This window comes from Bidens hawaiensis, unplaced genomic scaffold (assembly GCF_021521415.1).
Source record: "Bidens hawaiensis isolate Kalapana, Puna unplaced genomic scaffold, B.hawaiensis_p1.1 tig00010636_1, whole genome shotgun sequence".
Lineage (NCBI taxonomy): Eukaryota > Viridiplantae > Streptophyta > Magnoliopsida > Asterales > Asteraceae > Bidens > Bidens hawaiensis.
Genome location: NW_027491815.1, coordinates 312,649 through 336,245, shown reverse-complemented (window position 1 = coordinate 336,245; position 23,597 = coordinate 312,649). Strand labels below are relative to the sequence as shown.

General features: G+C 40.0%; 2 protein-coding genes across 2 annotated transcripts in view; one reads left to right on the top strand and one right to left on the bottom strand.

The window, feature by feature from the left end:
• LOC143535840 (uncharacterized) overlaps positions 1-23,597 on the top strand; it is a 209,308-nt gene that overhangs the window by 184,962 nt on the left and 749 nt on the right. The gene's annotated exons all lie outside the window — the stretch shown is intronic.
• On the bottom strand, positions 1,416-12,209 carry LOC143535827 (monocopper oxidase-like protein SKU5). Its single transcript, XM_077029968.1, has 9 exons — positions 12,008-12,209; positions 11,472-11,581; positions 10,615-10,885; positions 9,615-9,753; positions 9,144-9,498; positions 7,817-8,182; positions 7,651-7,729; positions 2,329-2,528; positions 1,416-1,935 (listed from the first exon to the last, which is right to left on the bottom strand). The coding sequence occupies exons 1-9, from the start codon at positions 12,149-12,151 to the stop codon at positions 1,827-1,829; spliced, it is 1,773 nt and encodes a 590-aa protein (XP_076886083.1). The 5' UTR covers positions 12,152-12,209; the 3' UTR covers positions 1,416-1,826.

Here is a 23,597-nt window from a genome sequence, read left to right as displayed (position 1 = left end):
CAAAATTATGCTTATGTGTCAAATTAAAACACCACCACCACCAATCAATAGCAGCCACCACTACCTTTCATAGTTTATTTATAGTACAACTAAATATAACTAAATACTACCCATGGGATGTCTGTGTGGCATCCGGTCTTTTTTTATTGTGTTAACCTTATATAAAACTAAGGTTTCCACATGTAATTCACTTCATATCATTTCCTGAATAATAAACATGAATTTTAAATCATTTGCATGATGTGACAAATAAATGGTTAGGGTATATTGGCGGAAAATACAGGCAAGGCTCTTAATTGAACAATTTTATTAACATGTGCATCTTATTCAAATTTCAAAATATGTTTATACAATTTTAGCACAACAAATAATTTTTTATATTAGATGGTTTTGGGATTCATTTACATGTGCATATGGATCATACACACATGTATATGTTTAAGTACTGGTAAACAAATATTAACGTACACGTAAACACACTTTTTAATACGATATTTATAAACATAGCGTGATACATATTTGGCCACAGTAAATGTAATTGCAAACATACATGCACATTAACATGTTCACTCATCTATAAACAGTGACGGGCCCAAGATTTTTGTCAATAGGGTACCATTTTTTCGGTGTTAAGTTTTTTGGGTCGATGTGAGGAGCATAATAAAAATAATATTGTAATAAAACACACAATATCCCGAGACTCATCAACTAATATAGAAAACACATCATCACGACATCACCTGGTTCTTTAAAAATTTGTTTTAAAACTTCTTTGCAATACAATTACAAATGTCTTTCTGAATTTTGGGAGACGTTATTTAGTTATTCCCAAGAGCATTTCCTAATATAGCCATGCCAATGGACTCGTTCAATTCTCCCAATAATTAAAAACAATTTCAAGAAATGTCCTTTATAAATTGAACTTTCAACTTCATGACCACGGAAAACTATCGTACCATTTAAAAAAACTTTAGCAAGATGTCCTTTATAGACTATAAATCGTTACAATTATAGGTGCACAAACCGGTTCAAAGTCAAAACCAGTTCAGGTGGGTCACCAAAAAGTCAAAACCAGTTCGGGTTCTTGACTGTGTCAGCTAGGGTTAACCGGTTTCAATGGGGAAAGTTATAAATTGGTTTGGAACCTACGGGCTCTAAGGGGTCAAAACCGGTTTCCATTGTACCAGGTTCAAACTGGTTCGAGTCGGGTCAAGGAACCAGTTTCTTTGTGCATTTACAAATACACTTAAAATATTAATGTTTGCTATATTAAGTTGGAGGTCCAATTACCAAAATGCCTCACACTAAAATCTAAATCCTTAAAAACATGATATTTTACACCAAAATTGTATCTTAATTCACTAGAAGAAAATGACATTCAAATATTGCTGTTGCTTTTTACTTAAAGAAGCATGTAACTCCCCAATTATGTTTTCTTTTCCCAAAAGATATCAACTTTTTCTTATTTTATGATGATGGCACTATGCTTTCTTGATTCATTATCTTATATTCTATTGCAAACCATTCAAATGAAGTTTAAGTGAACCAAGTCGTTCGTACACGCATCAATGCACAATGTACAACACAAACGTAGCCGAATTCCAGTTGACAAAAAGACTCAAATAGAGCAATGAACATATAGTGATGCCAAACACCCCTGTTTACAGGGGGCAATAATGACTTTTCACCAAGAAATAAACTTTCTATCATTTAATTACAGTTAAAGTGAAGAATACATAGTTAGCACTTACCGGCATTCATGGGAACAATTTGTTCTAATATTTTTATACCTATAAATGTGTCAAAACTTGATTCTTGATGATGTGTCACCTCAGGAATGTTCCAACAAAGGTGATGATGAATGCTATAAAGACCGTTCTAAATACAACACAAACCAAAGATGTCCCAGAAAAATTAACTCTTTGCGCCTGATCCCTGCAATTGATTTATAAAAAATTAAGTTTTTAAATAAAAACAGGTCAAACTGGTCAAAACTTGCCAAGATTGTATTTTTAATACATACGAACTTCTACGATGTTTTAGCAAAAAAGTTATATTAACATAATAATCATATTAAACAGACTTAATATGTTATAAAAATTTAATATTCTTAGAAAAAAAGTGTTTCGGGTCAACCCAACCAGCCCGTAGCAACTAGACTAATACTGCAATTATATTTAACACACCAAGTATTTATAAAAAGTACAAAAGTATGTGCAAAACATGTTTTGGGTCAACCCAACACGCCCCAAAAAGTACTTTTTTGACAGTTAGCAAACCAGCCCAACCCGCCCGTCCTGTCTCTCGATAATTGTTTTAATATCTTACTTTTGTAAGGAAGAAAGTACTCCACAGTATATGGTATTCTCGGGCAGAGGAAGCTCGGTTTTTTCAGAAACCTCAGGGTTGACCACGCTCAAATAAACTTCTTGACCAAGGTACCATGAATCTAGGTTTTGTGTTCTAAGGTTCCATAAGCCCGCATTATCAAGATACACCAGAATAGCGGTCCATGCACCAGGAAAAACCTGTTGAATTAAGTAAATACTGCGAGTTTAGTTTCCGTTCTTAAAACATATTATCGAGTGTGATAATGCGAATATAACAAGTCAAGTGTGCTAGTTTTGACTCAAGTCTCAAAGGTCAAACCTAGCCCATCCCGAATTGAGACTAATATAAATGATTTGTTTTCATTTTAACTTTATTTTGTAAACATCCCTCTTTTTTATGAATAATAAATTAATGTTTCAAAATCAAGTTAACAAGCACTGCAGTTGACTCGAAAAGTCAAGTCAAGAGTAAATGGTGAGACTATATATACTTGCAAATTAATCCCCAAAGTAGCAACAAAATCACTAATGGTGGCAATTTTGACACATTTTACTTGCAGATCAAAAGGGTCAAATAAAAAAATTAGCTGAAAGAGAAACAGATAAATGGGTCGGATGACGTCAAACGGGTTGAAAGTGACCTCAGAGTCTATTTTTAATGCATACAACCTCCTAAATCATGTTTGTTTGAAAATTTAGAATATTACTGAATAATAATATGCTAGTATATGAACTTGACACACTATTTTTTTAGAAAAATATGAAGAACAAGTTCATGAGTCAACTCAACCTGGATCTTTTAAGTTCATGCGTCAACTAGACCCAACTCGTTTAACTCAAACACGTTTTGACCCGTTGCACAACCCACCCCTCTTGCAATTTGTAAAGAATAAGATGGTTGTAATGAAAGTAATGTTTATTACTTGAAGGTGTGAATAATACAAAGACAACTACATCTATTTATACACAAACAAACCCTAGCTTTCAACCCATAAAAGGCCCATGGGCTTTAACCAACTACATGGGCTAAAACCCTAATTATAACTAAATACAACTAACACTCCTCCTCAAGTTGGAGCATAGATGTTAATCATGCCCAACTTGTTACAAATAAAATCTATCTGAGCTTTCCGGAGCGGTTTAGTTAGAATGTCTGCTAGCTGAAAATTTGTCTTCACATGAACTGGTTGAATGGATGGAGGATCAGTTTGTGTGCCTACTACTCGATCTCTGATAAGGTGGCAGTCGACCTCAATATGTTTTGTCCTCTCATGAAATACTTGATGCTTGGCTATGTGAATGGCTGATTGACTATCACAGTATAACCGCATCAAGTCATTAGAAACAACCCCGAGTTCTATGAGAAGACGACGTACCCTTGTCATCTCTGATGTTACATCTGCCATGGCTCTATACTCTGATTCGGCACTCGACCGGGAAACCGTGTGTTGCTTCTTACTCTTCCATGATACAAGATTTCCTCCAACAAACACACAATATCCGGTGGTAGATCGTCGAGAAATCGGACAACCTGCCCAATCTGCATCTGAGAACCCTGATATCCGACCATCTCCTTCTTCCGTGAAGGCACCCACACGACAATGACCCTGATCAGAGTATAATATACCCAAACCAGGTGAGGTCTTAAGATATCTTAAGACACGAATGGCAGCATCCCAGTGACCGGTGTATGGCGCAGCCATAAATTGGCTCAGAACACTAACAGTAAAGGAGATATCCGGTCGTGTGACGGTTAAATATTTAAGTTTACCAACCAACCGTCTGTATCGCTCAGGATCTTTCATTGGATCTCCTTCTTTTGGGAGGAGTTTCTTTGTAGGAAGCATTGGGGTTTCAACAGGTTTACAACCCAGTAAGCCACATTCAGTCAACATATCAAGGACATACTTTCGTTGGGAGAGAAGTATTCCTTGTGGAGAGCGAGAAACTTCTATGCCAAGGAAATACCTCAATCGACCTAAGTCGCTGACCTGAAACTGAGACTGAAGAAACTGCTTGAGTTCGGTGATCCCGACCTCGTCATCACCTGTGATTATAATGTCATCCACATAAACAACTACGATAATCCTCTTTCCTTTCTGGTGTCTAAAGAAGACAGAGTGATCGTAGGCACTCTGAGTCATCCCAAACTGTCCCATAACACTAGAGAATCGACCAAACCATGCCATGGGAGACTGTTTAAGACCATATAGAGAACGACGTAGTCTGCAAACTTTCGAGGCCTCCTCCTCAACAACGAACCCTGGTGACTGCTCCATATATACCTCCTCCTCAAGAACACCATTAAGAAAGGCGTTCTTGACATCAAGCTGGTGGAGCGGCCAATGATTAATGGCAGCAAGAGCAATACAAATACGGACAGATGGCATTTTAGCAACTGGGCGAGAAGGTTTCATCATAATCAATGCCATATGCCTGAGAATACCCTTTTGCGACCAACCGAGCCTTCAAGCAGTGTAAGGAGCCGTCCGGGTGTAGTTTAACCGTAAACACCCAACGACAACCAACAATACGCTTCCCTTTAGGAAGTGTTTCAAGATCCCATGTATGATTGGACTTTAGAGCCCCAATTTCGTCTTCTATAGCCTTTCGCCATCCTGGGTGAGCGAGAGCGCTCGTCACATTTTTGGGAATCGGGTAGGAATCAAGAGTAGTGGTGTACGCATGAGATTTAGGAGATAGGTGGGTGTAGGCAACATAGTCCTGAATTAGGTAACGAATGCATTTCCGGGGTTCTTTGCGAAAAGAAATAGGTATATCGGGTAGTGGTGCACCAGGAGGATCATAAACGGGTGTATCAGGGGTAGCTTCTGGTAAAGGTGTCGGATCGGGTAAGGATGTATCAGTGAGAGGTGTAGATTGTTCGGATGCAGACGGAGGATCTGAGGGTATTTTGGGGTTGTGGCCTGAATGTGAATCAAGTGTCTCTGATATTTGACCCTTACCTCGCCTAGCATATGTGAAAAGCAGTGGCGGAGGTTCTGTCGGTGGGTCAGAATCAGCAGAGATTGGATCGGTAGAGGGAATCGACACAGGAATGGTGGGGAGGAAGGGAGATGTGGGTATATCGAGGTCGGGAAACGGGTCAGAAACAGGAGTGGAACACTCGGGAAAGTAAGGAGACTCGTGAAAAGTGACATCGGCACTAGTAAAGTATCGGTGAAGTGATGGGCTATAGCATCGATACCCTTTTTGAACCCGTGAGTAACCAAGAAAGACACAACGAATGGCTCGGGGATCAAGTTTGATGGTTTTCGGACGATGGTCATGAACATAGGCGACACAACCAAATACTTTAGGTGCGAGAGGAAATGGATCATCGTTGGGAAATAGGACAGAAAACGGTGTTTTACCATGAAGAACGGTTGAGGGCATGTGGTTAATCAGATATGTGGCAGTGAGAACGACATCTCCCCAAAAACGATGAGGAACACGTGATTGGATCATGATTGTGCGAGCAACATCCAATATGTGACGATTTTTGCGTTCGGACACACCATTTTGTTGAGATGTATAAGCACACGATGATTCATGAATAATGCCGTTGGTTTTTTAAGTATGAAGAAAAGTCGGTGGAAAAATATTCTTTAGCATTATCAGATCGTAAAGTTTTAATGGTGGTGTTAAATTGGTTTTGAACATAAGCATTAAATTCTCGAAATATGGAAAATACCTCACTACGAGATTTCAACAAATAAACCTAAGTAGTGCGAGAATAGTCATCAATAAAGGTAATAAAATATTCAAAACCCAACGTAGATTTGATAGGGCAAGGACCCCATATATCAGAATGCAACAGTTCAAAACAAGAACCGACTCGATTGGGCACCCTAGGGGGATAGGGACGCCTGGTATGTTTACCAGGTTGACACGACTCAATGAAAATTAAAAGACGAAAGTGGTAAATCTGGTCGCATTTGCCTCAGAACCGCTGTAGAGGGATGACCTAACCGACAGTGAGCCTCCCTGATAGAGGAATCACATAAGTTTGCTACAGGATGCGAAAACGGGGATATACGATAGAGACCTCCTGATTCAAAACCAATACCAATTACCCGGTTTGTTCCTAGTTCATGAAAAACGCAGTGAGTTGGGTAAAAGGTCACAGAACAGTTGTTTTGTTTGGTAATCTGACTCACTGAACAAAGACTGGTAGGAAATTTAGGAACAAATAGGATAGAAGACAGTTTTAGGTTTTCCGAGTTACTGATGGATCCTATGCCGAGAACGGGACATGAAGATCCATCGGCAAGACGTACTGGTGCATGGGAAACATTTTGAAGACTAGAGAAAATACCCCGATTCCCAGACATGTGATGTGTGGCTCCAGAATCAATCACCCATGATGAGTCAAGAGTAGAAGATTTACCTGGATGTGCCGAGTTGGTTTGAGGATGAGGCAGTTGCGAGGCAAGAAACCGTTGAATAAGATCATGCTCCTCCTTGGTAAATGTATACGTGTATTTATTGTCGCCCATAGTAATACACCGAACTGAAAATGGTAATCTTCAGATTGTGAACAGTAACTCTGAGATAAGAATGTGTTTAACCAGAAAACGAGTGCAGGTAGTGGCTGGAAACAGATTTTGGCAGCGGCAGACCGACAACGGTAGACAACAGCAAACAGAAAGTCGTCGGTTCGAAAAACTAACAGCACGGGGAGCTTCGGACAAGAAAAATAATAAATCTGAAAAAAAGGACGGTGGCCGGAAACAGGGTCACGCGCCGTCACGCGGTGGCGCGTGGGCGGCAGTGACGGTGATCGTGCGGCGCGTGCGGCGGCGGCTGGCGATGGATTTTTGACAGATGATATTTCGGGGGTTTCTGGTTACGATGGTGGCGGCGATGATGGTAGGGGGTGTCTGGAAAAAAGATTCCGTAATAGGGCAGCAGGTTCAACGAGACCGGAGCTCGTTTCAGATCTGATGGCTGTTGATCAGATTCAGGTTCGGGTCAGATGGCTAGGGTTTGGATCGAGAGCCGTAGCTCTGATACCATGTAAAGAATAAGATGGTTGTAATGAAAGTAATGTTTATTACTTGAAGGTGTGAATAATACAAAGACAACTACATCTATTTATACACAAACAAACCCTAGCTTTCAACCCATAAAAGGCCCATGGGCTTTAACCAACTACATGGGCTAAAACCCTAATTATAACTAAATACAACTAACACAATTAATAAAAATTCAAGATAACATAAACTGATTAGAAAAAATATTGTAAAGTAATGATAATTCGAACCCGAAAACCAAACACTAAAAAAAGATAACAGGCCCGTTTAGACAACACCATTACCTGAGTAGTACTGCGGGCCACCCCGTCCCACTTATTATAAACGCTTCTACTATTCTCCGTCCATACTCCATAATCCATCCTAACATTCATACAACCAAAGCAATAAGCCCGTGAATCTTATAAACTCTAATAAATTACAAACAATAATATAAAGTTATAAACATACCCAACTACAAAAAACGCATAACCATCCAAATGGTAACTCTGAACGGTAGAATCATTATTCTGGAGTATAATTTCAATAAAACCTTTATATGTACCGTTAATCACGGATGTGTCAATTACCGCGGGCCGGTTCATTGGTCGATTTGGGAAATCAAGCTTGTATATTCCCAAAACATTATATTGTTGAGCAAGCTTCAATGGTGTTGAAGGGGCAAAATAGGAAATCCCGTTAAGAGTAGTACGCCTTTTTCCATTTAAAAGTTCAGGTGGTCGATTTTCGAGCAAATATACATCGGTTACTGTGATTTCACCGTATTTAAAAGAACCTTGTGGATTCGGACGTGCAGCACCAGCAGTAACATTCATTCTAGAAAAAAAAGGTTAAAAAAACAAGTGTATAATAAAATCAAGAAAGTCTTGGAAAGAAATGAAAACGAAAGGGTGGTGTTAAAGGTGGTGATTTTGACCCCTCTCAGTTACAAACGGGTCAATTCTGCTTTATTACTAACTAGTCAAACGAGCAAAATTAAAGTGTAAAGGCTTAAAAGGAAATGGGTCTAGGCCTGTAAACGAGCTGAAGGTTTAGTGAACTGTCTGCGAACCATTCGGCAGGAAGTTCGTTATTTAATAAACAAACGAACATGAACAAAAATTTGTTCATTTAGTTAAATGAACGAACATGAACACATGCCTTGTTCGTTTATGTTCGTTCATTTACGATGGTTTGAGTTTATTCATTTGCATTTGTTAATATACAATTAAATTTTTAGGCCCATTACAACTTAGTATAGTTTTAATATTAGGTCCGATACATTGTTGTTCACATTTAATTTTAATCGGTTTTAGCTCAGTTATGTCCGTTCATATCTGTTTGTCTGTTACATTTATATTGTTAAATGAAAAAAGAACACATTCATTTTCTAACAAACGGACATGATCAAGAAACCCCGTTCGCTTAATTTTTTTGTTTCTGATTGTTTGTTCAGTTAAAGTTAAACGAACAAACACGAAAATGCTCTGTTCGGTTCGTTTACAATCCTAAGCGCATCAAACAGGCCAAAAGCTGCCTAAAATGTGTATTTAATGCATACAACCTCTAAAACTATTTTACCTCAAACTACAGAATATTACTTGAATAATATATATTTTTGCAACCATATTTGACCCGATGACTGTATATAAATAAAGTTAAAAACTTTTTGGACAAAATTGTTTCGGGTCAACCAGATTCAAACCAAACCGCCCATTTTGCCACCTCTTATAACGCATTCAAGAAAATCTTGGATAGGGCAAAAATGATATTTTTTTATAAGTTATAATATAACCACCTTATTGATCTGGCTTGATTCATTGAGAATGACGGGTCAGATTCGTTAGGAATATCAGGAAGCGGGCCCGAAGCAGGCCCTTGAGAATTCGAGTAATGCAAGACGGCAACTCCTGAAGCTTTTGTTGAGTTGACAAACCGGGGAGTGGCTACAATGTAATAATCATTACTTCCAGTCTGATCCATTGTCACCAAGAAAGAAAATGATTGGCCAACATGAATATCCATGTTCGTGTAATTCTGTTGTACTGTGTATGAACCTTCGGTTTCTACAAGAAGCAAATTGTGGTTTTGGATTCTGAAGTTTACACTTGTTGAGATGCCGACGTTGTGTACACGAGAACGGTATGTTTTTCCTGTTAAAGTAAAGTCAAACATATCAAAACGATTAGGGTCAATATGGATTCTGAGAAAAATGAGTTCGGGTCAAACGGGCCTTTTTAAAAATAATCATTTTGAGTCAAGAACATACCTGGTTCAACATTTATCACTTGGTATTCAACACCATCAGGAACACCGCTACCATCATACCGATACGGGCCAAGCCCGTTAAACAATATTCCATCAGGAGATCCAAGATCAACCCCGTTTTCAACATTCTTTCTAAGCTCCTATTTAAAAAATTTCAAATACACCTGTGTTACAGATTACATGCGTGCAATTCAACCCACTTACTTTAATGGGTCAATTCGGGCTATTGGTTAAATGGGTTGGAAGCTGTCCAGTGATTTACTCCGTATTTAATAGCTTTGATTATTACAGATATAATATAGTTATTGTAATTGTATATCATACATAGGCCTGTAAATGCACCAAACGTTCAGTGGTGAACTGTGATATGGGAAGTACTGTGTTCGTTTATTTAATAAACAAACGAACATGAACACATGTCTCCTTCGTTCATTTATGTTTGTGAACGTTCGTTCAATTAGTTTCATTTGTGCTTGTTGGTTAACATAATTAATATTTGTTACTTTACGTTTTTTAAGATCGTTCGTTTATGTTTGTTTATATATTAGTTTTTAGGCCCAATAGAATGAAGTTCATATTTACTTTTAATTGGTGTTTCCTCGGATATGTTTTAGGTTTGTTCATCCATGTTCCATTATGTTCATCTGTTTGTGTTCGTTTTCTTTTGTGAGCCATTTTTTTATACTATTAACAAAAGAACATAAACACACACGAACACACTCATTTTCCTAACGAACGAACATGAACAAGAAAACCTCGTTCAGTTGACTGTTCATGTTCGATTGTTTGTTTGGTTGTTAAAGTTAAACTTAAACGAACGTGCCCGTTCAGTGCGTTTACAAGCCTATTCACACACTTATTATAAACAAACTTTTGGAAAGAAGTATTCCCGACCAACCCAATATGGCAAGTCCCATACCCAATTTGACCCATTATGGCCCGACCCGCTCAAATAGCTGCATGTGTTACAAACAATGAATAAAGATTTGAATTATGCTAACCTTATGGCTCTTCACAAACCAGTCCCCAATAGTGAGTGTGATATCTCCATCTGGATTCCCAAACGGTACCGGAATCACATCTCGATTATTAATAATAATTCCTCCAAACCCGCCAGCAGCCCGTTGGAAGTTTGTTGATGGAAAATAGAAAAAACTGCCAATTTGATCTTTAACTTGAAAAACATATGTCCAATTCCATCCAGCTGGAATTGGACAATTCGTCCCCAATACGCCATCTTGCCATGAATTCTTTCGGTGTTGGATCCCGTTCCTATATGAAAATAAAGGAGATTTCATGAGAACTTATAATAATTAAAAATAAAAAAATTAGGTAGGCATGTAGATGAACCAGAAGTTCAGTGAACTGTTCGTGAACCTTTCAACAAGAAGTTCGTTTATTTAACAAATGAACAAACATGAACAAAACTTTTTGTTCATATATGTTTGTTAATTTGCATTTGTTTAAGTTAGTCATTTATGTATTCGTTTAATATTTTTAGGCCCGTTACAATTTAGTCTAGTTTTATGAAATTAAAACATCACCCATTACAATCTATGTAGTTTTATGATTTTTTTCATGTTTACTATTTAATTAGTGTTAGGTCAGTTATGTTTATTTATGTCCGATCATGTTCAGTTATGTTCATTCGTGTACGTTCATGAACTGTTCGAATATACTATTAACGGACGAACATACACGAACATGAACACGTTCATTTCTTAACGCACAAACAAAACAAGAAAACCCTGTTCGTTTAATCGTTTGCCAAATTAAAGTTAAATAACCAAACACAAATATGCCCTGTTCGTGTTTGTTGCAGTTCCTTACTGGCCCATTTTTAGGTCTAGAAATGTACCATGTGAGAAGCAAGGGCTCATCAAGATCGTTCTTTACATTGACCACAACGTTCCAGTTTGTCGTCGCTTCAAGAATCGGGCCAGGAAAGTTCCCATTGATCGCAATCACCTCATTAAGATTCAAGGATATGACCATATGAGTTACAAATCTTGAAATGTTTATGAATTAAAATTAAGGGTTGTATACTAGAATGTGCATTCAAAGTTAATTCGCAATAATTAGTATTTAACCTTAATCTATAATTTTTTGACAAATTAACTTTACCAAACTAAAGAACACTACTTTCTTGAATTATAGTTCAATTATAGCTCAAATCCTCTAATGGGTCATCGTCATTAAATTGCATAAATCATCCAAAAAAATCAGTACTTTACAGAGCAAGATGTTCATAATCCCATCAACACAATCAATCTTGCAAAACCCATAACCCTAATCACAACAAAATGCTTATAATAATAACCTCCAAGATCTAAGCAAGAAAAAGCTCAAAACTTTAAGATTTTGCAGCAATAATTCAAGAAACAGAAGTGAAACCTGTTGTTTAACACCAAGTGATGATGCTGTGATGTAAGACACAGTCCAGTCATAATACACAAAAGGGTCACCTGCAAAAGCAAAATTAAACAGACCCAGAAAAGAAAATAATAATAATAAAAACCACCAAGATGTTGATGGCATTGCAGAAACAATCAGTGGAAGGGTTATGGGGATCTGTGGTGGTTTGAATTATGATTGATGAGTGAGAGATGTGAATTGGGATTAGGATTTTGGGGCCCATTGCTGACAAAGTTTGAAATTTTAGGCTTTTTTAATGTGGGGAAAGGTTGAGGAATCTTCTTGTTTACAGTTTCCATTCTTGTTGATTTGAGCTGGAGAACAATCTTGTCCTTATAATAAAGTATTATTTAACTAAAACTTTGACTGAGAATCAAGAAAATTCTAGTGTTTAAAATGATTAAAGTTTAGTCCACAATCATAATCATATTACAATATTAGGGTGGGAATGTTCAACTCACTAGGAAGGAGCATAAACCGGTTAAGACTTGTGAGAGGTGGGAAACCCGGCCCAAATCAAACCCTATTGTTTTCAGGTCCTAAGAATATCATTAAAGGTGTTGGTGTCAGGTTAGTCAAGTCTCTTAAGTTTAACCATTTTCTCTTTACGTAAACCAGATAAGACCCGCTAGACCCGAATTGATCTGACATGACTATTTACAATATGGTCGGATCCTAGGTCCTGAGATTCTTGGAATATCCACTAAACGGGTGTGGGTCGGGTCCTGCGGGTCTGATCTGTTTGCACACACCCTACTACTCACTGTCTTTTGTGAGCTCGTGAGTTAACGTGGCACAACACTCGGGGTTGTGTGAGTAGGGCATCCGGGTAATGGAACTCGGAGTTGATGTATACTAATTTTGGATGGGAATGAAACAAACGAAATTAACATGGAAAAGCACTTCACCAGTTGTTGTCTAAGATCGGTTACAGGGCAACGTACCATAAACTGGTCCATGTTCGCGTGTCGTCTCATATGTTATACGCTGCCCAGATAGCCATAAATTGACTATATATAAACTAGCGGCTTCAAGTCACTATTTATTTCATATGATACGGACCTTTAAACACGAGAATATGCCAGTAAAGGGCTGACAAATTGTGTCGTGTCATGTTTACCAGATTAAAAACAACGTGATGAACACAAGTATCAAACATGAAAAACATGAAAACGACTCGTTAAAAGACTTTGATGGTTTGAGTGTAGCAATTGTATGCTTCATGGTGTACTATTTTAAACTAAATAGGTGTAATCGTATTTAAACAAGTACCCAATTACAACTAGCTCATTACCCACTTAATGAAATAATAAATCCCAAAATGCCATCAAGTTACAAAAGTACTAGAAGATATCAAAGGAACCCAACAAAATTCTAAAATATTAAATATTTACCGTTCACACAATAATAATTTGAACAAAAATTTCAAAATTGACTTATATTCGTTTGGTGTTAAGATTATAAAAACAAAAACTTAAAAGAACTAATACATAAAGAAAATAATCTTGACGTGAGACAAGGGAATGACCCACGATGATGAAGACGATCAATTATGGTCGAAGGCAATGCTCAAAACTCGATGAAGGAAGAAAGATTTATATAACGAAATATAAATTCTGAAGTAAAATATCGAACTACATTATCTTTTGGTGTGAATTAGCAATATTAAGGAAATACAAAGTCTGAAATAAACAAAATATATAGAGTTGAACTAATAACTGTACAAGTTAATGAGAATTTGTTTAAAAAAAAGTTTTACATCTGGCCCAATCACCAATGCGATTTAACCGGAACAATAATTGGGTGGTCTATCCAATTGTGGTTCGAGCGTGCTCAATCGAACTGATTATGTCTAGTACGATCATGAGAATAGGTGATTTAATTAGGGTGCATGGAATACTCTTGTGGGTAAGCGAGAATGAAGCAATGGGAAAGAAATTGGTTGAGGTGGAGATGATGTGACTCAGGATGTGAGATGGAGAGAGACCGATATTGACAAGACCATCCTGAATTGGAAAAGCAACAAAGAAGGCGAAGATCGATACCAGACCAATATAGGGGATGCGGAAGAGTGAAGAGCATGATGCATTCCATCCTCGTTTATTAGACCCATTTCTAGTTTGTAAGCTGATTTATTATTATTTTTCTTGAACGACAATATGGATTACTGACGAGCCACTCAATCACATGATAATCTTCATTTCACCCTCAAGAGGAAACCAACAATATATGAGAAAACCCTTTGAACCGACCTGAAACCCCTTATTTCTTTTTGTCACAAGTAAGACGTGAACACAATACCTCTTCTTTTGTCACAAGCTGGTTTCATTTACTTTGGTCTTTCAACTGATAATGTTAATTTTACCTAAAAAAGAAAGTAACCCATTGGAAAGGGTGGGAGTCAGAGTCCCTGAACCACCTTTCAATGGACAGCATTAATATAGTTCAATACATGTATATATGTTTTTTTAGAGAGAGGGAGATGGTAACAAGAGTGACAGTATAATTAAGAGAGTGGAGATAGGCGGTAGTCATGTGTAACTAGAGTGTGTAATGCCTAACGTCCTTGTGATTTATGAAAAACTAGTATTTTCACCTCGGCTCATTGCGCCGGGCAGGTCGGTAAAACCCAAGCAGTAGAAAAACCCAAGTGTTGACAAATCCGGGCATTGATACGTGGTGAGTTAACGCAAATTGGGTCGGTCTCCTCAACGTTATTTATGGTACCATAACTAAAACCAAAAAATTAAATTTGCCATTCGATCGTTGGTCGTTATGTTCGTCACGCAACCGAAACTAAAACCAAATGGCGCGAGTGCACGCGATTTTAGCCAGTTTTCGTAACGTTCGTTACAGTGAACTAAAACAAAAATAGAGAAAACAAAATTGCCATTTGACCGATTTACGTTATGTTCGTTACGGTATTGAACTAAAATACAAAATAGAATTTTTTTTACCACTAAGGTGCCGGTAAGTGGCTTAATCAGGCCTTGCGACACCAAAGTTGTCTTTTGTAATATATAATAATGGTTTTACCTTTTTATATAGGAAAGGGTAGGGGCTACCCTTAAGCTTAATGGGTTATTCTATACTTGAGCCTAGGCCTAAATATTATGCTCGGATTGGTCATCTGTTAAACAATACGCCTGGGTCGGACACTCGTTAAATAATAGGTCCGGACGGGTCATAAGTCAAATAACGGGTCCGAGTCAGATGTGAAGAAACAAGGATCTGATCCCCTGTTATGGGTCCTGGATCCAATGAGTCCACAGGGTAGAATACGATAATTACGACCAAGATATGAGTATAACTTCCCAAAGTCCAGTGACCGGAACCTGCAAAACGAACACCGTGAGTCTCGTTACAGGAAGGACAAGAGAGGGGGTCTTCCTGTAACCACCCTCGTCGTGAGAATCAGTAACGTTCGTATAGAAGAAAGTACTGAAGTGAGTAGACTAAGCGTAGTCAGAATGCAAGTGAGTGGATGATTACCTCATACCGTTTGACAAGGTATTTATAGCCGAAGGATGTAGGAAGGTGATTAGGCCAGCTGTCCTCTTCTAGAAGATCTTCAATAACCGCCTGGACACGTGTCCTTTTATGATAGGTTGAGCTATACGTCCCATGTGCATGGGTATAACAACCTGGACACGTGTTGCCCAATGATAGGACGGATCGCACCCTGGCCATATGCACGGTTATACCAACCTGGCCAGGTGTCCTTTGTTCATTGGCTGGTAGATCACGTATTTCTCAAGTAACAATCGTGGATATTCTTCTAGATGGCAGTTAATTGATGACAGCTGTCCCGCTAGCATTGTCTTCCGGTTGTTTAGGCGGACAGATGTCTTGTCCTGCGGATGACCTCTGAGGATGCCAGGATACTTCTGCAGGTGGTATGAGGACGTTCCTCCTCTATCGTGATATGCGGGTGATCCGTATGCCCCGCGGGTGGCCTATTAGAGGTTCCTCTGTGACCCGCGGGTGGTACTTAAGGGTATTTGGGTCTTTTTGGTACCCTACCTCTATAAGTCCCCTTAGTCCAGTGTTTCTTCCAAGTGAAGTCTTTTATGCGGGTGAAATTCTGGACTTAACGTATGTGGGGGGTTTTTGAATCTTTTGGAATTAGGTAGAAAATATCATCTGTTGGTGTGGATAATCATGAAAAAAGGAGAAGTTGACCACTCTCAGGCGCGTGAACAGATGATGGAACGTTTTAACGGCTGTCACTGTACCCGACTGTGCAGCTTTTTCTCTTTTTCGAATTTCCCGCGTGACGTGGCAATTATTGATTGGGTGACGATTTTCTCTCTCTACTGTTCATATCCCATCGCATTAATTGCGATGAGTATAAATAAATAGAGACTCCTTCTTTCTGAAGTTTTATCACTCTTTTATTCTGATTACCTTCTTAGTTTCTCTGAATTTTTCATACACTTTTTCTTCTATCTTATTGTATTCTATTATAATGTCGAACGCAGAGACTGAAGTCGACGAAATAGAAGTGTCATGGGATTATTCGGAATATGAAAAGTTGTTGGAAACTTACGGTATTCCACCTGAATGGGGACCGGAATTTCCAGGCTTTGGTTCTATAGCCAGTTTCCCACCGCCTGGGAAAATGGCAGTGTATGCTGATTACTTTGTTCATAGGAATTTCCGTCTTCCCATAACGAAATTTTTCCAGAAAGTGTTAACTGTTTATGGGATCCGTTTATCCCAACTGCATCCTCGTGCTATGATGCGGATTCGTCATTACAAATTTGTATGCATCGCACGTGACATGGTGCCACACGTTGACCGATTTCCGGTTTTTTACCGTTTTACTAACCGTAATGGTTGGTACACATGTCAAGGGTTTTCCGATCGGAGTATCGGTTATGAAGTTGAAAAGGTGTCCAAAGACTGGCGGAACAAGTTTTTTTGGATTTCTGAGGACGTGGTTCCTCTGGCCATGGTTCGTCGCCCAGTGAACTCCGCTCTTCCAGACGTTGTCACAGCTGCTCACGAGGGTCGTGATTGATACCGTGTTCTTACTACGGAGCCGACACCTATGCGGGCCTTGCCAGAGGAAGCCTTAGTGTGGGCAGGCATGAGCTGTTTGTGGCCGGCGGAATTTATGAAGCCCATTTTTGTTAACCTGGATGAGCGTGAGTTATCTTTTATTGCCTTTTCTTCCTTGAATATTTTTATGATTAAGCTACCATCGTTTCAGGTTGGAGCTCTATGCTTAACGCTCTTTTTGAGGATAGAGGTTGTGTCCGTAAGAGTATCCGCGATGCGGGAGACCAACCTATCCTTGAAAAAACCAAGTCTCAATTTCTTTTTCTTAAGAGGGTTCGAGCTGAACCTATTACTTCAAATGCCACCTTTGAAACAGGTGCGTATGTTCTAAACCCTCATCCCCTTAATGCCGTTACTTTCGATGGGATGATCGCCATTCTATCATCAAGTGATGACGATGGCGATGCTTCTGATTTTCCTGTTTCCGAAGATGAGGGAGACTCTGATGAGGATGCTTCTGAATTTTCCTCTGTCTCATCTTTATTGGCAGAGTTGGAGAAAAAGAGAGCTTTAAGGAATCAAACGGGCGCGACGACTGCGGATGCTGAGGCAGGGCCATCGAAGAAAAAACGAAAAATTCATCGCCCTAAAAAGCCCCAGTACAGTCTTGCCGATCGCATCGATACTGTAGAAGGTATGCGATTATCTTTAAACGTTATACTTTTTAGAATGTTTTCATCTGATTATGACTTTTTATGCAGGTCCATTAATCTTTGATGAAGACGTATCTGAGAAGTTACCCACCCCAACTCCTCAGACCGAAAAGCAACCATCTCCTCCTACGGAAAAAGAGGTGGAGAACAAGCCGCCTACTCCGCCAAGTGGCATTGTGGCGGAAGACCGGCCGACCTCCCTTCCGACTGAGACTATTATTGAAGATAGGGTGCCGACTCCGCCAATTGATATTGTAACAGAAAGAGTTAACAGCCAGTCTGAAACTGATACTCGCTTTGACTATCTTTTCCAGGCTGGGGGTGGTACTGGTGATCAGCAGGATAATCCTTCTGTTAATAAGGAAGGTTACAGGACTGAGGAGTCTCCTCCTCGGCCTCCTCCTCAACAACCTTTTTCAACCCCGGCTCGCCTTAAACCTTCGGGTTCCCGTTATTACGGGGACACGGGCCTGGGTGACAAACATGAGTTGTTTGTCCCTCCATGGGGCATTACTAACGGATCTCGATTCTCCCATCCTAGAACTTGTATGGATTTTGTTGAACACTGTACGCCACGCGCTGAGATGACATATCAACGTGACCTTTCCCGCCATGATCTTCACACGAATGTAGCTTATCATTTAGCTAATGCTTTGGCCGGGATCCAGGAGGTCTTAAGTGAGTGGCGTACTCTAGGCGGGAAAGTGGGAGAAGCTCGGCGGGCCACTAAGGCTGCTAAGAAAGAAGCTGAAGATCATCGTATTGCTTCCCAAACTGCTAAGTGGAAACAGGCCGACGCGGAGAATGCCCTTAAGAATGAGCAAGATCGTAATGCTGACGCTGCTCGCCGACGGAAGGAGGCTTGTGAAAGGCAAAAATTCATTCGTGAAGCTGATCGGGCCAAGGCTCAAAAGGACCGAGACGATTTAGTCCGGGCCCAAGAAGCAAACTTGGCGTTGGAAAATCAAGTGGCTCTTCAGGGTGCTCGGATCCATGATCTTGAAGTGGAGCTAAAATTGCAGAAGGAGCGAGTCGATCTTAAGGACCAGAGTGCGGCTGAGATTCAAACTGCCTATGACTCTCTCCTTCAAGCTCATGAAAAAGCAACTATGGAGTCCAAAGAGCTCCAGATGCGAGTAGAACGTGCGGAGCAGGACCGGCAGTGGTTCCTTACTCGTGGAGTTGATGTTGTAAGTTATACTTTGACACTTGTTGTCTATTTCTTATTTTTGATAATGAAAACTTATATTCTACCCCAACAGGTCATTCTCCATATCAAGGGAAGTAAGGAGCTTAATGACAGTTTTGCCAATCTGATGGCTGCTTCTTCTTCAATTGGGCGTGTGACGGGTTTTCATGAAGGGATGAACTATGCTCAGAGCAATCGTACATTTAAAGATCATCCGCTTCATGGTGTAAATGTCAAACAAGATCGTGCTAATCGGGTTAGAGAGCATGATACTTTGACCTTCCCTTTACAAGATATGCTCCCGAAATTTGCTTCCGCAGATGACGGTTTACAACTTTTGAAGAACTATCGTGGTGAAGAGTCTGAGGATGATTCTTCGGAGGATACTTCGTCAAAGGCTCCGAAAGACCCATCAACCTCGAATCCTTAAGATAGGCTTAGATGTTTGTAACTTGTAATTTTTTCTTTCTCTTTTTGTAATTACTTTTGAATAATTAACGAGAAAAAGCTCTTTGACTTTTTGTGGCCATTCAACTGTTTGAAGAAAAAATCTGTAGAAGATTTTTTTTTTTTTTTGAGATTTACAACTTTTTTGAAATGTTTAAAAGTTTGGATAACTATGATGACGTGGCGTAGAGAGAAACTCCTTGGGGACAACTGACAAGACGTGGAGAACGCCGTTGACAGCCTGTTTATATTATCTTGAATTTCACGCTTGACGTGTCAGCCATCTGGCGGTCCGCGGTTTCTCTCCCCTCTGTCACTTTATGGATCGCATTAATTGCGATGGGTATAAATATAACCCTTATGATTCCCATTTAATCTTTATCACTTTCAGATTTCTTTCAAACACTCGAGGCTTTTCAACCTACTCTAAGATTTCTTCCCCTTTCTGAGAGTTCTTCATCTCCTTGTTATTTAAATGGCTAAAGAAACGAAAAGTACCCCCACTATCAACGAGGTTGTCGTTTGCCTTAAAGAAAAGGATTATAATGACGTTGTTAACGTGTACGGATTGACGACAGAGTGGGAACTGGAACGCCCGGCTAATGGTTCCATTGCTACTAATCCTCCCCCGAAGAAAATGGCTGTATATGTAGACCATTTTACGACGGGGAACTTCCGAATTCCGGTGACGAAGTTTGTCGAATCAGTCTTGACAACTTATGGGATTCATCTCTCCCAGATCTATCCTTTTGGGATGTTGAGGATTCGACATTTCGAATTCTATTGCCAATCTTGCAACCTTGAACCGACTGTTGGCATGTTTGCCGTTTTCTATAAAATGACGTTTCGTGATGGATGGTACAGTTTTGCATCCATCGAGAAGAGGACCATAGGCACGGAGTGGCTCCGTAGCCTTCACGGCTGGAAGCCAAAATTTTTCTGGATCCGAGAAGACGTCATTCCTTTTAAGATGACGAAACGTAAGGCGGAAGCTCCCATGCCCGTGGTTCCTGCCATTGCTCATGAGGGTCAGACGTGGTATAAAACGCTAATATCCACGCCAACTCCCCTGCACCCAATTCACGTGGCCATTTCCCAAGTTAGAACCATATTACGAAATGACCAACAAGAGTAAGTTTGTTTATCATTTCTATCTTTTTCTTAATGATTAGTAATTTCTGACTTGTTTTATTTGTTTGCTCAGGTGAAGGCTCCACCTTCAGCACTTTGTTGGATCATGAAGGGGGCATGATGGTACGTCGTCCGATTGAACCTAGGGACGGCCCCTTTTTGGATCGAACTCGCAACAATTTTTTATTCCCTACTGCATTTTGTCCGGAGCCTGTGGTTTCCGAACCCATGTATGCCAAAGGTGAGAAGTATGTTCAAGAAACCATACTCAAAGGTGAGGGCATTTTACAACCTCAACCCGTGACTGCCATTACTTTTAGCGGAGTGATCGTACTCTTTTCGTCTAGCGAGGAGTCATCACTTTGTGAAGAAGTATATTCGACTTATGTTAACAAAGCTGTGGACTCAATTGCAGGTCTCACCCGTCAACGAGCCACTACTAACCAAACAGCGGGTCAAGAAGATGTTGATACTGCTGCGGAAGTTACGAGTCCGGTACCTGATGATGTTACCGCTGAGGGTAAGCGTCATGTTATTGATGCGGACGTTTCTAAAGTGGCCGGGAAGCGCAAGGTTAATCCGGTCAATATTACCTTAAAGAAGAAAAAATCCAAGAAGGCAAATCCAGCCACCTTGGAAGCTCGTTTGGATCAACTTGACGCGGACGATCCTTCGTTAGGTATGCAACATCTTTTTACTTGCAAGCTGCTATGTATTATAAGTTTTCTAACATTTTGCTAATGTTTTTCAGTGAACCTGAACAACCTTTCTGAAGGTGCTGCTGGGTTGAAAGATTCAACTCTTCCTCCACCACCTCCGCCTCCAAACACTGTGACGGAGCCCATTGTGGTGGCGAACGACTCTTCTTTGAAGAATAAGGGGGTTGACGATACTGAACATGTCAGTATGTCGCCTTCGTATAATGTTCATCACTTTAGGGATAAAGGGGGTGTGAGCATGTTCCCACACGCTCCTCAGACTTCTCCTGCTCCGCAGGAGGAAGATCCCACCCCGCATCAACCAAATTGGTCCTTACGTCGGTATTCCACATTCCGTGACGTGGACCTCTGCTTCGAGTATTTGCGGGAGAGCCTTCCTCCCGGCGAGAGGGAGAGACGTCGTCGCAGTATTCGCCAAGAATTGCTGAACTCCAATTCTTACTATCTGGCGAAGGTTGTTTCCACCAATCAAGAAATAACCAGGGATTGGTTGGCAATGAATTATCAATGGGACGAGCTGGCGGCCTCTGCAACTGATGCCAAAGAGGAAGATCTTAAAGTGATGAGCGAATCTCGAGAAGTCTGTCAGGCTCTTGAGGCGGAGAAGGTTGCTCGGTCTGCTACCGAGGAAACCAAGGTTGTTCTTCAGAAGCAACTGAAAGAACAAGCCAAATCAATGGCTGAACAGACCACATTATTTGAAGCTCTGCAAGCTGAATCAGCGGCCAAAGACAAGCGTCTATCTGATCATAATGCCAAAAACCGTGACCAAGCTTTGGAGTGCGCTGATCATAAGATGGAGCTTGTCCGGGCCAAGGCGGATCAAAAGTGGCTATTGGCAGAAGCTATCCCCAAGGTATATCTTTTGTTTTTTACCATAAATAATCTAAGTATTTAGGGTCAATTAAACATAGTCGTTTTAACAGGTCATTGCCGATGTTCGGGCTAGCGATGAGCTTGGGAATTGTGTTGCTATCCTTCTGAAAGCTTCTAAACAAGCTGGTCGCCAACTGGGCTTCCAAGAAGGTTACCAATTTGGTTCAAATTCTAAGCATCCTGATGAATACATCCTCGCTGGTCAAGACACTGTTGCCATCCTTAAGCAGGAATCAAAGGATTTCGATTCGTTGAAATTTTCTTTGACGGATCAGATGTCCGAACTTGCTGATAAGGAAGACAACATCCAGCAATTAAAAACTCTTCTTGAACTTGATGAGGAGGAGGAAGATGCGGAAGATGCGGTAGGCAGGGATGCCGGGCATAATGATGCTGCACCATAAATTTTTCTGTTCTTGTAGTTGATCTTATTTTTGTTTATGTTGTAATCCCATTTATGTAAATAAAGAAGGTTTAAATTTGTATCCGGTACATTTTGTTTATTTGTCATAATATAAATGTGTATAGGATCTTCTTTATATGCCAATAAAGGATTACAAGTCATTGGTGACTAAAAAGAAAATTTCTATTAGAAAGGCATAAGCCGAATTACAAGAAGTAAAAATACATAAGTCGTAAACATTCAACAAGGCACGCATGCCAGAAAAGAAAAACAGACTATATGTAACATTTCTTTAGTTGGGCCCCATTCCAAGTTCTAGGGATCTCAGTCCCATCCAACTTTTCCAACTTGTAGGCCCCTTTAGATAAAACTCTCTTGATTTTATAGGGTCTTTCCCAAGTTGGGGCCAACTTGCCTGGAGGCTCTTGTCCGGAGGCTTCGTTGTTGCGGAATACAAAGTCTCCCGCATCGAATTCACATCTTTGAACCATCGAGTTATAATATTTTTGCAACTGTCGTTTGTAATTATGCTCGCGGATTGATGCTAGTTCCCTCCTTTCTTCGAGGAGGTCGAGGTTCATCCGGAGTTCATGATCATTATCTTCGATCATAAGAACTCTGGCGGATGGGATACCAGTCTCGGCCGGAATCATAGCTTCTGTACCATACGTCAAACTAAAGGGGGTTTCGGAATTACTAGAATTCTTTTGAGTGCGGAAGGCTCATAGTACATGGGGCAATTCATCGACCCAAACCGTCCTTTTAGTTCCTAATCTTGCCTTAATTCCTTCCTTGATGGTCCGATTGGTTCTCTCGACCTGACCATTCGCTTGCGGGTGAGCTACAGAGGTGAAAACTTGAGAAATGTGTAGTTCCTTTAACCATTCTTGTAGCCCACTGTTCGCGAACTGAGTTCCATTATCGCTAACAAGTTCTAGAGGAAGACCAAACCGACATATTATGAATTCCCACAGAAATTTCTTAACACTTGCTGCTGTTATGGAAGCAACCGGTTTAGCCTCCACCCACTTCGTGAAGTAGTCGATGGCTACTATCAAAATTTTGACACGTCCAGGGGCTTCGGGGA